The following is a 16,149-nucleotide window of genomic DNA, read 5'->3' on the forward strand; positions in this document are numbered from 1 at the left end:
CCTGCATATGTAATGACGCTGTTCAAGTTCACTTCTACACATAAAATTTAACTGGCAGTTACCATAAAGATAATTGAGAGTGCTGCCCGGCTCCGCAGTTGCAACACCCACGGCGTCTAATTTCGTTGCTTCAGATTTATTGCCTGTACGTCGTGCTATTGACCTGCAGAACTAGTGAGCCCAGAAGAAATCGGCGGTGTCGTCAAAACTTAACTGTTCAGTGTAGGCTTCACTACAAATAACGATAACAATGCGTATGACTTAAGGATCAAAAGTGGTGACATTTTAGTGCAAATGGCTTTAAAAAGAGTTGTTTGGGTTATACTACGCGTGTATAGCATAGCGTCATATGCTATTTCCCTGTTGTGCTCCATACTTGACACGTGGCCATTTCAAACTTCGTCACTTCCTATGCGTGTAAAGCTTAAAGCTGGACCAGAAGTTCATCTTTTTCTCATAAACTAACTTTTTTAAATAAATTATAAGCAAAAGGATTAATTTCAGAGCTGCTGTAATCAGCTGTACAATATAACGATCAGGGGAGCAACACTGTTGTTTATGTATGTTTAACATTGCGGAAATTTATTATTGCGTTCTAAAAGTCCAGACAATCTGCACAAACCACTTATCAGAGGTGGCTGGTTGGTTTGTTCGGGGAAGTGGACCAAATAGCAAGGTCATCGGTTTCATCGGATTTGGGAAGGAAGTCGACCGTGCCCTTTCAAAGGAACTATCCCGGCATTTGCCTCAGGCGGCTCAGGGAAATCACGGAAAACCTAAGTGAGGATAGCCGGACTCGGGTTTGAACCGTCGTCCTCCCGAATGCGGATCCAGTGTGCTAACGACAGCGCCACTTCGCTCGATATATCACAGGTGCTAAAAACTATTCAGCTAAGAGTTAGTGTAGGGGAACATTTAATCACATCTTAATGAAAATTAAGTGTTCCAACCAGGGTTAATACCAGTGTCCAGTCCAGAGGTTCACGTCGTGCAGCTATTAGGAACCGTAAGCTAAAAATAGACTTCCGACGGAGGAAAATATGATTTTATAGATAGGCAGCACAGGAACAACATTTTAAATTTCGTGTTCCATTAAACTATGATACCTTCTCGACCTAATGCGTTACGGGTAATAACAAAGAAACAAAACCGGCACTCTGCGGGTCGGAACATAAAATGTTAGATCTGTTAATAGGATAGGTAAATTAGAAAAGTTAAAAAGAAAAATGCGTAGATTGAAGTTAGATATAATCAGTGAAGTTCGGTGGCAGAACGAACAGGACTTTTGGTCTGATGAATACAGGTTTATATACAAAATGAAATGAGTAATGCAGAAGTAGGTCTGATAATGAATAAGAATCCTGGCAAGCTTCTATGAACCGCATATTGAACTCATGAAGTCAACGCCCACCAGAGCAGTACAAGTTTTACAAGATGAAGAGATCGAAGAAATGTATGTTGAGGAAAAAAAAAATTCATATAATTAAGAGACATGGAAGTTTGTTACGGGGTACTCGAATTCGATAGTAGGGAAAGGAAAACAAGAAAAAATAGTAATACGGACTGTGGGAAAGAAATGAAAGAGGAAGTCGCGTGGTAGAATTTTGAACGGAGCGTAATTTAGACATCGCTAATACTTGGTTTAAGACTCATGAAGGAGGTTGTATGCGTGGGAGAGATCTGGAAACACAGTAAGCTTTTAGGTTGATTATATAACGGTAAGCGACAGATTTCAGTCAGATTGTAAACTAAAAGGCACTTCCAGGGGAAGATTTGGGCTCTGGCCTCAATTCATTGGTTACGAAACTGCAAAATGGTAGTAAATTAAGCGTATATATTGAAGGAATTAGAAGTTTTTGTTAACTTCAGAAGGTGCATTAGACAGTGCTTGACAACAAAGGGGAAAGGAACACAGAAGAAGACGAATGGATAGCTTTGAGGTATGAAATAGTCAAGGCAGAAGAGGATCAAATAGGTAAAGAGACAATGTCTAGTAGAAATCATTGGCTATCACAAGAGATACTGAATTAAAGTGGTGAAACTAAAAAATACAAAAATGCAGCAAATGAAGTAGACGAAAGGAAATACATATGTCTAAAAACAGATTGGCACGAAGTGCAAAATGGTGAAGCAGGAATGGCTAGAGCAAAAATGTGAGGATATAGAACAATACATCGCTACAGGATCGATAGATACCGCGTATATGAAAATGAAAAGCCTTCGGAGATAAAAGAAACAGTTGTTCGTGTATCAAGAGCTCAGACGGAAAACCAGTGCTAAGGAAAGAAGGGAAAGCTGAAATGTGGAAGGAGTATGTAGAGGAGATATCCGAGGGAGATGAACTTGAAGATAATATTATAGGAAGGGAAGAGGACTTTAATGAAGATGTGACAGAAGACATAATATTGCGAGAAGAATTTGACAGAGCCCAAAAAGATTTAAGTCTAAATAAGGCCGCAGGAATAGACGACATTTCAGTCAGAACTACTGATGACTTTGGGAGAGCCAGCCATGACAAAACTACTCCACGTGGTGTGCAACATGTATGAGACCGGAGGAATACTCTGACTCCACGAAGAACGTAACAGTTTAAATGCCAAAGGAAGCACATGTTATCTTTTTAAAAAAGTCATAGTTGCGAGATATCAATACGAATTCTTTACAGAATGGAAAAGCTGGTTGAAGCTGAAGTCGGGGAAGATCAGTTCGGGTTCTGGAGAAATGTAGGGACATGTTAAGTAATACTGACCTAACTCGTCTCTAAGAAGATACGTTTAAGAAACGCAGACCAAGTTTATAGCAGTTGTAGACCTGAAGAAAGCTTTTGACGTTGACTGGAATACACTCTTTCAAATTATGAAGGTAGCAGAGGTAAAATACAGGAAGAGAATGCTACTTGCAACTCGTGCAGAAACCAAATGGTAGTTACAGGAGTTGAGGAGCATGAAAGGAAGCAATAGTTGAGAAGGAAGCGTGTGCGCCGACTACGTGGGTGCGCCGGGACTCGAGCACCCAAATACAAAATCTCGTGGGTTTGCTGGATCCACAACATTTTTAGTTTGATAAAAACAAAATAAAATAAATATTTCTCTCTTGCCTTTACCAAAAATTAATGAACTATTAAAACAGAGAGATGGTAGTTAAAGTTTCTGACTTCTGAAATATATCTGTTTGTTTCAGATGTCTTTGTACAAAGGCAACGAAACAATACACTCCCCCGTTCCTTGCCTTTCTTTGGCCAAGTCAAGTCACTCTCCAGAACAACAGTCGCAGTATACTGTGAGTGGAATTCCGTCTTTTCGGCTTGCATTCATGTTTCCTTACAAGTGACTCGCAACAATATTCCCACTCCATTCATCAATAATTGTTTTAAAATATCTGTTTGCCAACATCGAGAAATAATAAAGAACAATCAGAGATACAAGGAAGCCGATTGCAACAAAGTACCTCAGTAGTTATTTTTTTAACCATAACAGTGATGTAGTTTAAGATTACAGTGAAATTCTTTTCATGTAATCTGGATGTTACCGTTTTGTTTGTCGGCAGAGGCTTTGAAGGACGAAGTAGTCTATACTGTAGACTGAAGAGGTGTCACAGCATTGATAGCTAGTACAAAGAAGGTGGTCTACTGACGGAATGTGTGGAGCAAAAGCTCTCCAGCGGCCAAAAATTTTCGCAGTTTTCACACGTTACGCAGTTCCTGAACGCGTATGGAAAACTGAAATAAATACATACATACATATATACATACATACATACACACATTCGAATTCGAAGTTTCCTGTATATCACTGTAATGAATTAATTTTTAATCACATTTATCGGTATTAATCATTTTTGTTTAATACTTTGAATAAAGTAAACGAATTATCTTTTTGGGTATATTACAGGCGATTTTATAACACACACAGTTAAATTTATATTTCTACCTGCTATAAAGAAACTTATGTTAGTTAATGGTTGGTTATACATTTCATGTTAGGGATAAGGATGTTTATTTTTGCAGGCGGGCCCGTATCGTGTACGTTGCGCGTCTGCGGTTGTGGGTTCCTCAAAGTACATTTGCACCCGAGATTGATCTCATTTCTGTTGCTTTTAAATCAGCTGTGTTAGGACTGAGCTAGGACAATCTCAACGTATGCTTACAGTTCCAGTAAATTTTACTTTATCAAGGCACAGATTTTTATGTTAAAAGATGATTATAAATGAAAGGTAATCATTTTAAAAATTATCGAGACTCCCTAGAAAACATATACTACATTCCGCCACTGATATGCACACCCAGAAAGTTTGGAATATCGGCGCCCTTGGAACAATGTGAGACAGCGTTGTAGCCTATCCATGACCTTATTCAGCCTTTACATTGAGCAACCAGTAAATGATACCAAAGAAAAAATTGGAGAAAGAACTAAAGTCTTTGGAGAAGAAATAAAAAATATAAGGACAAAATAGAATAGATTCGAATTCAATCATGCGATTCTGAGGGAAGTAACTAGAAAACGAGACACTGAAAATAGTAGATGAATTTTAATATTTGGGGATTAAAATAACTGATGATTACCGAAGTAGAGAGGATAAAAAATGTAGACTGGCAATGGGAAGAAAAGAATTTCCGAAGAGGGGAAATTTAACACCGAACACAGATCTAACCGCTAGGAAATTTTTTCTCAAGGTATTTGTCTGAAGTATAGTCTTTTATGGAAGTGAACGTGAACAATAAAGATTTTACACAAGAAGAAAATAGAAGCTTTTGAAATACGGCGCTGCAAAAAAATGCTGAATACGGGATGAATGGAGCATGTAACTAATGAACAGAACGGGGAAGAAAAGAAATTTGTGGCACAACTTGACTAACGGAAGGGATCGGTTGATAGCACATGCTCTGAAACACAAAGGGGTGACTAGTTTCAAGTGTATGTGGGGAGGGGGATAAAAAGGGGTAAAATTGTAGGGAGAGACAAAGAGAGGAATACAGTAAACAGACTCAAAAGAATGTAGGCTGCCGTAGTTACTCTGTTATCGAGAGGTTTGCACACGATAGAGTAACACGGCTAGCTACATCAAGCCTGTCTTAGGACTGAAGACCACAGCAATACAAAACAGAATATTCTGAATTATGTAGAACTATTCGTTAACGTCGTAAAGAGAATGGGAGAGAGGAAATAAATAGCGAACTCTGAACACTGGAACTGAATAAAATCAAAACTTGTGTTTGACAGACACCTTGTATCACAAGTGAAGATGACGGACGGCACTGCAACAAACATGAGAGAGGAAATCGTATCAGCATACCAAGACCTATTTTCTAGTTTGTATAGTTAAAGGTATTAATAAGAAGAACGGATAAACAATAAAATTAAATACCAAGGTTTACAGAATCACGAGGAATGTGCAAAGGAAAGGCGTCGGAAGATGATGAACTTGCAAAGCTAAATCCATAATGTCTAGGAAGAAGTGAAGTCCCCAAATCTGAAACAAGAGTATAATTATTTCCACTCACAAAGCAAACGAGGAAACGAGACAGCAAGACAAAAAACAAAGATTTGTCCGCCTCCTGTCCCTAACGTGTACAAACTGCGTCGAATAAACAGTAGAATTTAAACGGGCAACGTAACACCTTTATTTTACAAGACTATGGAACGAAGCAATCAGTATGAAGTAAAGATTTGCAGTGCACTGATTTTGAGAAAGGCTTTAACACAGTTTCAACAAAATCTGTGTTGACAGCCCTACAGAATTAATACATCTATCGAATGTATAGAATGATGTACAGAATGATTTAATATTTTGCGAGAATATTACCAGAGCAACTAGGGTATTGTAATACATAATTTGTTTTAATATATGTACAATCCCAGTCAGAATATATTCACTGGATCTGATTGGATCTTTAGTTATTGCAGTAGTAAAACCAACGATATGAAACCAGATTATAAACATCAAAACGCTCCGAATAATGTCATTTCATGTCAGCAGAGCCGGCAAACACTCACGACTAAACAGAGTGATACGACACTTTTTTTTCTGTGCTCTGTGGGAAAAGATGTTGAACTATCACTGTCAAAGAATTTTCTGTGCTACAGTAAGGTGCGCAGATGTCTCGACACGATTAAAGTGCATGAATTCAACTGCAAACCGTTGCGTGACTCAAGAAGGTGGAAGGGTCTTCCCAGTTCCATCGGGCAGAAAAATTTCATCTTGTCGTAGCTGCAAAAACGTTTCATTTACTTTTAAGGGACCTTTTCTTCTTGTTGATGAGATGTGAGTAGAAGGTTTTGTAACAGTGTTTCGTATTTTACTCTTTGCAGCTATGGTTCCTGAAAGAGAGACCTTCAAAGAGAGTGCGAGGGCTATTCGAAAAGTAAGGTCCGATTGGTCGCGAAATGGAACCGACAGTGAAAATCCAATGAACCTTCGCACAGATGTGTTGGGCCATGTCTCTATAATGCCCGTCGAGCGAGTCACGTTGCTCTTTCCAGTTCTGAGCGGACAGTGAGCACATGCCTAGATAAATAGTGTGTCTCGCCAGGGATGAGGACCTGGTGAAAGATTTTGCACTCTGCAGGGTCAATGAATATGCTCCTGCAGCGTTTTCGACAGGAAGTGTTCGATCACGCAAAGTACAGCCCGTAACTGGTTTCCTATGAGTTTCATCTCTGCTCACATGTTGCGCACAGAGAACAATCTGCAGATCAGTGCAGAGAATTGGCAGAAACCACAAGTTTCTATGATGGGTATTGGCAAGTTGATACAATGCGGGAAAAATGTTGGAGTGGCGACTATTTAGAGAAGTAGCTGGAGCCTGTAGCTAACAAATAAAACACATTCGATTTTCACAGAGATTCCTTTTCGCCACCGATCGGATCTTACTTTCCGAATAGCCGACGTATTTTCCGACCTTCGACATCGACTAACGTTTGGACACACATTTCTACTACAGCTGACGAACTCTGTCTCGGCATGAATCTTTCTGGTCATACATGAGTGTACTGCAAGTTGGCCTTCCCCTTGTAGTCCGCTTGCACCTTTCGCCTGGCACCCTCGTTTATAGCTGTGCCTTGTTTTCCCGTCCACAGCGGCCGGAGTGTAGAGAGGATGAGTGCGCTGCGCCCCGCCACGGCGGCGGCGGCGCTGCTGCTGGCGGTGGCGCTGGCTGTGCTGGTGGGGGCGGCGAGCGCAACGCAGGGGCGAGCGCTGCCCGCGGGGGCGGAGGCCAGCCTGCTGTCCGCGCTGGGGCTGCGCTCGCGGCCACGGCCCGACCGCTCCCGCGTCGTTGTGCCGCCCGCCATGCTCGAGCTCTGGCGGACGCGCTTCGAGGCTCAGCAGCAGCACGCCAAGCAACCCCGGCGCCACGTCGTTCCCGCGCACGGCGCCAATACCGTCCGCAGTTTTACGCACCGAGGTTAGTACCGAAATACCTGACATACGTACAGGAAGTTTCCGAGAAACGAAAACTATGTATATCAAAGGCGACGTCCTGACTGACCCAACATCACCCAGCCCAAACCGCTAAGGATAGAAACTGGAAATTTGAGGAGAGTGTTGATCTTATACTGTAGGCGTCGTTTAAGAATCAATTTTTCGAAATTCCATTCCTAAGGAGATGAAATAGGGAATTAAAGGCTTTTTGAAAATATGTCATTATTAAGGCAATTTTGGGGCTAGAACTACGAACTAGTACTTAAAAAATGGAAAATCAAAGATGAAATAATGACAATACTATGAAAAGGATAGATTGCTACACACCATATAGCGGAGATGCTGAGTCGTAGTGAGGCACAACAAAAAGACTGTCAAACAAGTAAGCTTTCGGCACTCATTCACTCACTCACTCACTCACTCATGCAAACGCTACTCACACACAAATGACCACAGTCTCTGGCAGCCGAGGCCTGCACGAGTCATTTATGTTAGTTTAGTTACTAGACAGCGGTTGGCGCAGCGCCAAGAATACAGAAAGATAAGAAAAGGATCGTGGGATCCAGTCTCTATGCAGAAATTTCTGTATTTTAAATTTTTACGTTACTTACACTACAAATAAACCAAAATAATGCTAATTATATTGTATTTATTAATATTTTTATATAAGGCGTCGAAAGGAAATGCGAAGGAAAATCTGGTTCAAATGGCTCTGAGCACTATGGGACTTAACTTCTGAGATCATCAGTCATCAGCTGCTGTAGATGGAGTGCGATGCGATAGTCATGCACCGAACACGATGGTCTTCCCTCCCGTTAGTGCCACGTGGCCATCCACAGTCTGGTCTTCTCGCGACTGTGCATTCCCGTGGTCACCGCTGCCAGCAGTCATGTACAGTCGCTACATTCTTGCAAAGCCTTCTGTAATATCGAAGAAGGAACACCCAGCTTCTCATAGCCCTACTACACGACCTCGTTCAAACACAGTGAGGTGTTGCCGTAAAGGCATTGTTCACTAACATCAACTCAACACGTCCAGTCTCAAATGTAATTAATGCTCACGACTCTTACAACACGTATTTAAAGCAAACCTAATTTGCATCCTCATGGTGGCATTATTAGCGCCACTCTTCTGTGAATGGAGCAAAATCTGAATAAACTTCATCTTTCAGATGTAGAATTTTCTCTTTTTCTTTTTGGTTAGTGTAGTAAAATAGTGGCTGTAGTGGACATATTTCGCCTGGTCGCAGTGGATGGCACGAAAACAAACACCCACTACCTCTCGTGAAGAAGCAGACAACGAGGTACACTGCAAAGGCGGTTTTTTGTGGCTGTAGGTGGCTTGGTTTGGACTATTTGGTGTATAAAATTGCTATAAACCCGGAAGGGAGATTTTAGTTTAACCTCCTGTCGACAATGAGGTCTTCAGAGACGGGACAAACGCAGAGATGTTAACGACTCGTGTGCCCCGGCCAGGCAACTTCAGACGCCTTCCCGCCTTTGTGTACTGCGGGCCACTCTGACAACGCAGGCGCAGAGATACAGTGTTCGGGTGAAAAACTGTGAACCCGAATCAATTTGTCAGTCCAGGGGCATTCAGCATTCAAGCGCGACGGGCGAATTTCCATTCCTTTCTTCCTTCTGGTAAAACCAGAACAGCTGTTTACACATAAAAGATTTATTGCTTCATAACCATTCATAACATGATGACACTTGACATCAACTTGGTGAAATGCGCTACGTAAGCGTTGAAAGTTGCATGTATGTAACTAAACTGTGCGTCTGTGTGCAACGAGTAGGATTTGGCTGTGTAAGCGATGCCTGCAGAAAACCAGTTGCTGTAATACACACAGTGTCCCCGGAATGTTTATGATCAAAATTAAACAAAGGATCGAAAATAGTAAAAGGTGTAGGCAAATAACAGCTCGCACAGACGCCCGAACAACGCACAATCCGTAAATGGAACAATAATAACACTCAGTATATGGTGCAGTAAGAATATTATCGTCTGCTATGTAATGATGCGCAAGACATAGATATACGTAAGGGACTATTCGTCCGAAGACCTTACAGTCCAGAATCAGTATCCCAATCACGCAAAATCTCTGTGATCATTGAGGCAATTATCATACCGACACATCTGGTTTAGCAGAACACTGTCCTGCTATGTGAAGAAGTCCGTTACTACCTGCTGCGCATCCTCGCCCGACTGGAATCGTCGATCGTTCAAGGGCCTTTTTTAAAGGCCCGAAGGCGTGATAATCGCATGGGGAGATATCAGGACTACAGGGTGGATGCTGTATTGTCTTCCGCCCGAACAACGCACAATCCGTAAATGGAACAATAATAACACTCAGTATATGGTGCAGTAAGAATATTATCGTCTGCTATGTAATGATGCGCAAGACATAGATATACGTAAGGGACTATTCGTCCGAAGACCTTACAGTCCAGAATCAGTATCCCAATCACGCAAAATCTCTGTGATCATTGAGGCAATTATCATACCGACACATCTGGTTTAGCAGAACACTGTCCTGCTATGTGAAGAAGTCCGTTACTACCTGCTGCGCATCCTCGCCCGACTGGAATCGTCGATCGTTCAAGGGCCTTTTTTAAAGGCCCGAAGGCGTGATAATCGCATGGGGAGATATCAGGACTACAGGGTGGATGCTGTATTGTCTTCCGCTTGAGTCGGCGTAACGACATTTCGATATGACGACGTGGATTATCGTGGATCAGCAGCATTCCAAAACGGTGCTTTTCGACAGACCTGCTGCCCCACACTATTCTTCATTCTCCGATGCAATGTCTACCAGTGTTCGTCCTTCAGCATCCATGAAAAGAATAACAGCACGTTGACCCTGTTTTGACGCATTTGTTAATAATATCGCCGTAGGTCATTTCCGCATTTATCGAGAGCACGTCGGAAAGAGACACTGCCATGCTAATCCCTTGCCTACGTGCTGGGCCCTATATACGAGCATCGGAGTCACGCTAGGTTGCGTATATACTGCAGCAACGCCCTCAAACAAACTGTGATTGTCCCTCATGGTAGAATGAATTAAATGTATTCGCAGTTGCGAATACGATTAGACTTCAGCTGCACAATGGGTGGCACTAAAAATTTGTGCCAGACCGGAACTCGATCATGAATTACCTGCTTATCGGTCTTCGAGGCGTGCTCGGATAACCGAAGTGGTTAATGCGCTCCCAATAAGAGGAGAAAACCGGGCTAGAGTCCCAGTCCAGCAAAGATATCCGTTATCACACCACAGTGAAAATCCAACGAAGTTTTGCACAGGTGTGTTGGGCAGTGTCTCTAATACGCCCATCGATCGCGTTACGTCGTTCTTTATAGTTCTGAACACACAGGGAGCACATAAAGATACCTAGAACAATAGTGTCCCCCGCCAAGTACGAGGGCCTGGTGAGAAATCTCGCCTGAAGCTATGCAGCCAACATTACATAACTGTCGTTCGTTTTCTTCTTCAAGACAATTCTCAGCCGCATTCTGAAGGGGCAATGAAGATGCCAGCGTAGAGAATTGGCGGAAAGCACTGGCGGCTGCCTTCTATAACGAGGGTATTGGAAAGTTGGTACAACGCTACGACAAACGTCTAAGTCGGATCGGCGACTATGGAGATAAGTAGCTGGAAGTTGTAGCTAACTGTTGCAATAAATAAAACAGTTTTGACTTTCAGTGTGGTTTCCATTTCGCGACCTATCGTTCCTTACTTTCCGAAAAGCCCTCGTACCTTGCGGGGTATAATTAGTCTTTTGCCGCCCAGTGAGTCTTAAGTACATAGCGAAAGATTTCGCATCTTTGAACTGATGCTTATTGAACCTGCTGCACATCACAGTAAATGTATCCTCTTCCTTTGTGCACCGTGGAAGATAAAAATTTTTCTAGTAGTGGATATTTATTGCTTTTTCTTTGAGCAGAGTACGTGCTGTATTGATTACATTTGACAAGTTAAAGATGTGTGCCAAATTGAAGCATGGGCCTAATACTTTTCTGGACAGTGGGCCAGTATTGTTTTGTGCTAACACTTAAGCTCCACGAGATTATGACGTAGTAACAAAGCACCAGCTACTAGCGTCCCTCAAACTCAATGAAGTCTTCCGGATGTTTGCGTTAAACAATTCAGGTACTACAAAACACTCAGATGATGTCTTCAGCACTTCGTCACAGTCTGAAGGTTTGCTGTACCATCTGTCTTAGTTCTTTCGATTCAGCGTTTAGCTATTATAGGTTGACTTCATTGAGTATGAGGGACGCTAATAGCTGGTGCTTTGTTACTGCGTCGTAATATAGTAGTTTCCCGGCAGTTCTTTAGTGAACAGCTTTTGCCATCACTGATTGGTATCAGGTAAAGGAATCACTGTAAACTAAAGGATTCGGCTTCGTAATATACGGTTCCACTAATCACAACTTTCTGTTGGCCATAATTTCAAGATTACAATCCATAATTTCTACGCAAGTACTAGAGATTCTTCACATACAGGTTGGGGATGGAAGCTTGTCTTAAGGACGAATTTACGTTACATCTCAGCCATTGTGGCGTCCCACGACTGACCATACCTCCACAACTTTAAATATTTCAGCTTAGTTTGATGTACACGAGGATGAATTAAGATGTATTTTCTGACAGCTACAACCAGAACTCATTAACGTTGTGTCGCTGGGGTCTGATTTGCAAGCTTCTCCAGGATTTATCAAGAAAACGCGACGATTTGTTTGCGCGGAATACTATAAAATTCTTCTTACTAACGCTTACAGCTAGTTGTCTGCAGTTGCCAGAAGGATGCGTGCTGTTACAGATGCCAAAGAGAAATAACCGGAAGAGTGGATTTAAATACTAGAAGTTGCAGTAACAATAATTAAAAGTTAGGTCAACTCGTAAAGAAATACTGGTTACATTCAATGTTTATGACTCATATGATGTTTTCACTTTGTTCTCTTGATGTTTATTTTAGGGAGTGTTTATATATTTTTATCCTTGTATAAAACGAGCCTCTCGTTAGAGCTGATATAACGTGTACTTAAACTTTGGTTTTACTCTTGTCGTTTGGAATTTGTGGGTTAGATTTGCAATTATGGATGTAAGCTGCTCGGACCTATGCGCCACCATGTGGATATAGACAACTATATTTATGTGCGAGTTTTGTACAACGTTTTGGTCGGTAACTTTTGATGACGAATTACATTACAATAAAAAGTTGCATACCTGAGTGATATCGCGCCTACGCAGTTTACCACGCTAAATTTCATTTTTCTCGTTTGTATTGCAGAATCTGATGCGGACGCAGAGTTCGAGGGGCATCATCGCTTCCGTCTTCACTTCGACGTGAAGAGCATTCCCGAGTCCGAGCTGCTGCAGGCAGCCGAGCTGCGTCTGGCGCGCGACGCCATCGAGACCGGCCGCGGCCGCCGGCGCTTGCGCGTGCTGGTGCACGATGTGGTGCGCCGCGGCACCCGAGATGTGCCCCTCACGCGCCTCGTCGACTCGCGCGTGGTCGGCACCGGCTCCAACGAATCGCTGGCGCTCGACGTGCTGCCGGCGGTGCGCAGGTGGCGCGAGGATCCGCGCCACAACCACGGCTTGCTGGTGGAGGTGCTGGCTGCGGACCAGTACGCAAAGCAGCAACCGGCGACACCGATACCTCATCACGTGCGGCTGCGACGTGCCGCCGATGAGGACGACTCCCGGTGGCTGCAACGGCAGCCTGTACTGCTCGCTTACACCGACGACAAGCGCGGACCTCAGAGACGTTCCAAGCGCAACGGCGCGCCCCCCAGCCGCAAGTCGAAGCGGAAGGACCAGCGTTCGACATGTCGCCGTCACCCGCTCTACGTGGATTTCCGCGAAGTCGGTTGGGACGACTGGATTGTAGCACCGCCAGGCTACGAAGCGTGGTATTGTCACGGTGACTGTCCGTTCCCACTGTCAGCTCACATGAACTCTACGAACCACGCCGTCGTACAGACTTTGATGAATTCGATGAACCCTGGCCTCGTGCCGAAAGCGTGCTGTGTACCGACGCAGCTCACGTCCATCTCTATGCTTTATTTAGATGAAGAGTCCAAAGTGGTGCTTAAGAACTACCACGAGATGGCAGTGGTTGGGTGTGGTTGTCGGTAGGACGTGCGTATCTCCGTTTTAATCTCTGGACCGTGGTGCATTTCATTCCCCACATTCGCAGGCTGTGCCATTTTGTAATGTTAGATGTAGTTTGACTGTCAATTGTGCCTCGACAAACTCGCTGTGTTATGACGAAAGAATATTCAAACGATACTGCCTAGACAGTGAACAGATGAACTGATCCCGAAATCGTCCGAGAAATGACAATATTGACAAATGCAGTGAGGTACCTGTTGTGCTGCAAAGCATTTGACTGATTAGTACGCTAGAACATTGCGTTGAATAAATACAGCACTAGGGAGGCAATATAATCATTTTTCAGTTAGTCTTGTGTGTGTTTCACAGGGTAAAAGCGACATTAAACTGATATTATGAAAGAACAAATAGTGCCTTCTAACTTCACTCATAGACTACATGTGCAATAAAAGTACACAATATATATATAAATATTAAATCATGTGTCAGTACCTGACAAAGTCTGGGGTAATTTATTATTTAACACAAAACTGTACTATAAACTTTTATTTTGTAGGGTCTTACCACTACTGCATTCAGTCAGGAAATAAATCACAAATGCTCAAAAAAATTATTTGTATTCTTGACATTTCTGTACAGTCAAACTTTTAAAAGCATGAAGCATGTACTACCTCTTGCTGTGTTGGTCATAAACAAATTTACAATTACAATATCAATTGGCATTTCTCCAAAATTCCAATGTTACTGATATTGATAAATTATTTTTTTCACCATGTTTCATTACTTTTGTGTCTGACAGACTTAAAGAAACCGCACTTAAATTATAGTGTTCTCCTTTCTCATACACCTACCCCTTCAAAAAGGTCTCTTGTAGCAACCTGGAACTGTAGAGAATGTCAGCAGCAGTTCTGTACATTGCTATAAGTTATCACATCATGTAGCAAATTCTTTATAGACATTTGCTAATTTACTTCAACACTCTGCTCGTAATAAGCAGACTCAAATTTGCTGCTTTTATTCTGTGATTCTGTATGGGAAAAAAAGCCAACCCTGCAATTAAAAGATCGTTGTCCTAATACATTGCTCCTTAACATTGGCACCCTTTTGTACTCAAATACAATAATCTCAAATGAGACTGGAGTATTACATCAAGCACAATTTCAGTTTTTGTAATTTCTGAACTGAAGAACATTAATCCTTCTGTAACTCTTCTTTTTTTTTTTTATTTACTGTGATTCAATACATTACAGTTGTTTCTTGCAATTTTGCTTGAAAAGTCTTCTACCTTTCCCAACTTCCAGCTCTGAATTCCTTTCTGCCAGAGATCCTTCCAACTCCCTCTTCACACTCTGTTTGGGCATCCTCTTCTTTTATTAGGTGGAATATTCCATAATCTCCTTAGGCCATCTGTTCTCACCCAAATGGCATGCACAAGCATGTAAACACACACACACACACACACACACACACACACACACACACACACACATGCTAGTATTTGTTTTACTTCAACTGTATCCAATGTAATGGTGCCAGCTTCATATCCTTACAGAAGTCTATTTTTAATTATATCCTATAGTGTTAACCTGCAGCAACACCTCCAAAATCTTATTTCCATTGACAGTAAGTTCCTTGTAATTCTAAGTAAATAAATTACATTCAGATTTGTTCTATTCTACATGTTAATCATGTGCTATTATGCTATTCAAAAGATTTCCAAATCTAAATGGCTACTTTGGTACCTCAAGCAGTCTGTTTTTTGTTATAAGAGTTATCAAAATAGCAATAACCTATGTTTTTTTACTATAGTTGATAAAAATCCATTTGCATTTGTGATACCACTGATAATTCCTTATTTATTACAAATATATCCCATATCAACATTCTTGTAATGTTTTAATAATGCTGGTCTTTACTCAAGATAAAATCTACATTTTAAATAATTACAAGTAATTTAAGTAACATTTATGGTCAAAATGCAGCTTCTCAGATTGTAACATTTTTTCATGAATAAACCTACCCACTTATCCTAGAAATGCAATGTTGTAACAGATGCTGGGAAATTCGCACTCGTATGAGTGCAGAAAGTATCAAACATGTATAAACAGCATAATTAAATTCTTTGTTTCTGAGCATAACCCAGAGGATGTTACCTTAAGAGTTCTAAAATACACCTTATTATATTGAGCATTGTAATAGGAACCTGTACCTGGATAAGGAAATCATATTTATTTTCAATGTGTATATTGTACAACAAAAAATTTTATACCAATGCATGTAACTGAAAAAGTTATATCATTTGTAAGTATTAAAATTATGGATATAAAAGTGTGAATATAGTCATTGTAAATGTTTGTAAATATCGAAGTGTACATAGGAAAAGACATTTATAAAATATTTCTATAAATAAATGTATTTTTATGATTTTTATCTTACATGGTCTTTTATGAAGGAACAGTTATTTTTAAGAGGAGGTTCATACGATTATACCTATTACATACCAGGTGCTATACCTTTTGCAGTAAATATTTCTTTCCCTAAATTTCTGAAGTGACAGGCTGTTTCTCCAGAAATGTTTGATCAATGATGATAAGTACAGTCAACCATCA

The 16,149-nt window shown here is 41.4% G+C and overlaps 1 protein-coding gene across 2 annotated transcripts in view; it reads left to right on the forward strand.

Moving 5' to 3' along the window:
- LOC124619723 (protein decapentaplegic-like) overlaps nucleotides 1-15,919 on the forward strand; it is a 296,317-nt gene extending 280,398 nt beyond the window's left edge. For both annotated transcript variants that reach the window (XM_047146288.1, XM_047146287.1), the window contains exons 2-3: nucleotides 7,077-7,402; nucleotides 12,714-15,919. In XM_047146288.1, coding sequence (XP_047002244.1) covers nucleotides 7,096-7,402; nucleotides 12,714-13,564 — 1,158 coding nt within the window. In that variant the 5' untranslated portion in view covers nucleotides 7,077-7,095 and the 3' untranslated portion in view covers nucleotides 13,565-15,919. The remainder of the gene's footprint in view (nucleotides 1-7,076; nucleotides 7,403-12,713) is intronic.
- The last annotated feature ends 230 nt before the right edge of the window (nucleotides 15,920-16,149 follow it).

This window comes from Schistocerca americana, chromosome 6 (genome assembly GCF_021461395.2).
Source record: "Schistocerca americana isolate TAMUIC-IGC-003095 chromosome 6, iqSchAmer2.1, whole genome shotgun sequence".
Lineage (NCBI taxonomy): Eukaryota > Metazoa > Arthropoda > Insecta > Orthoptera > Acrididae > Schistocerca > Schistocerca americana.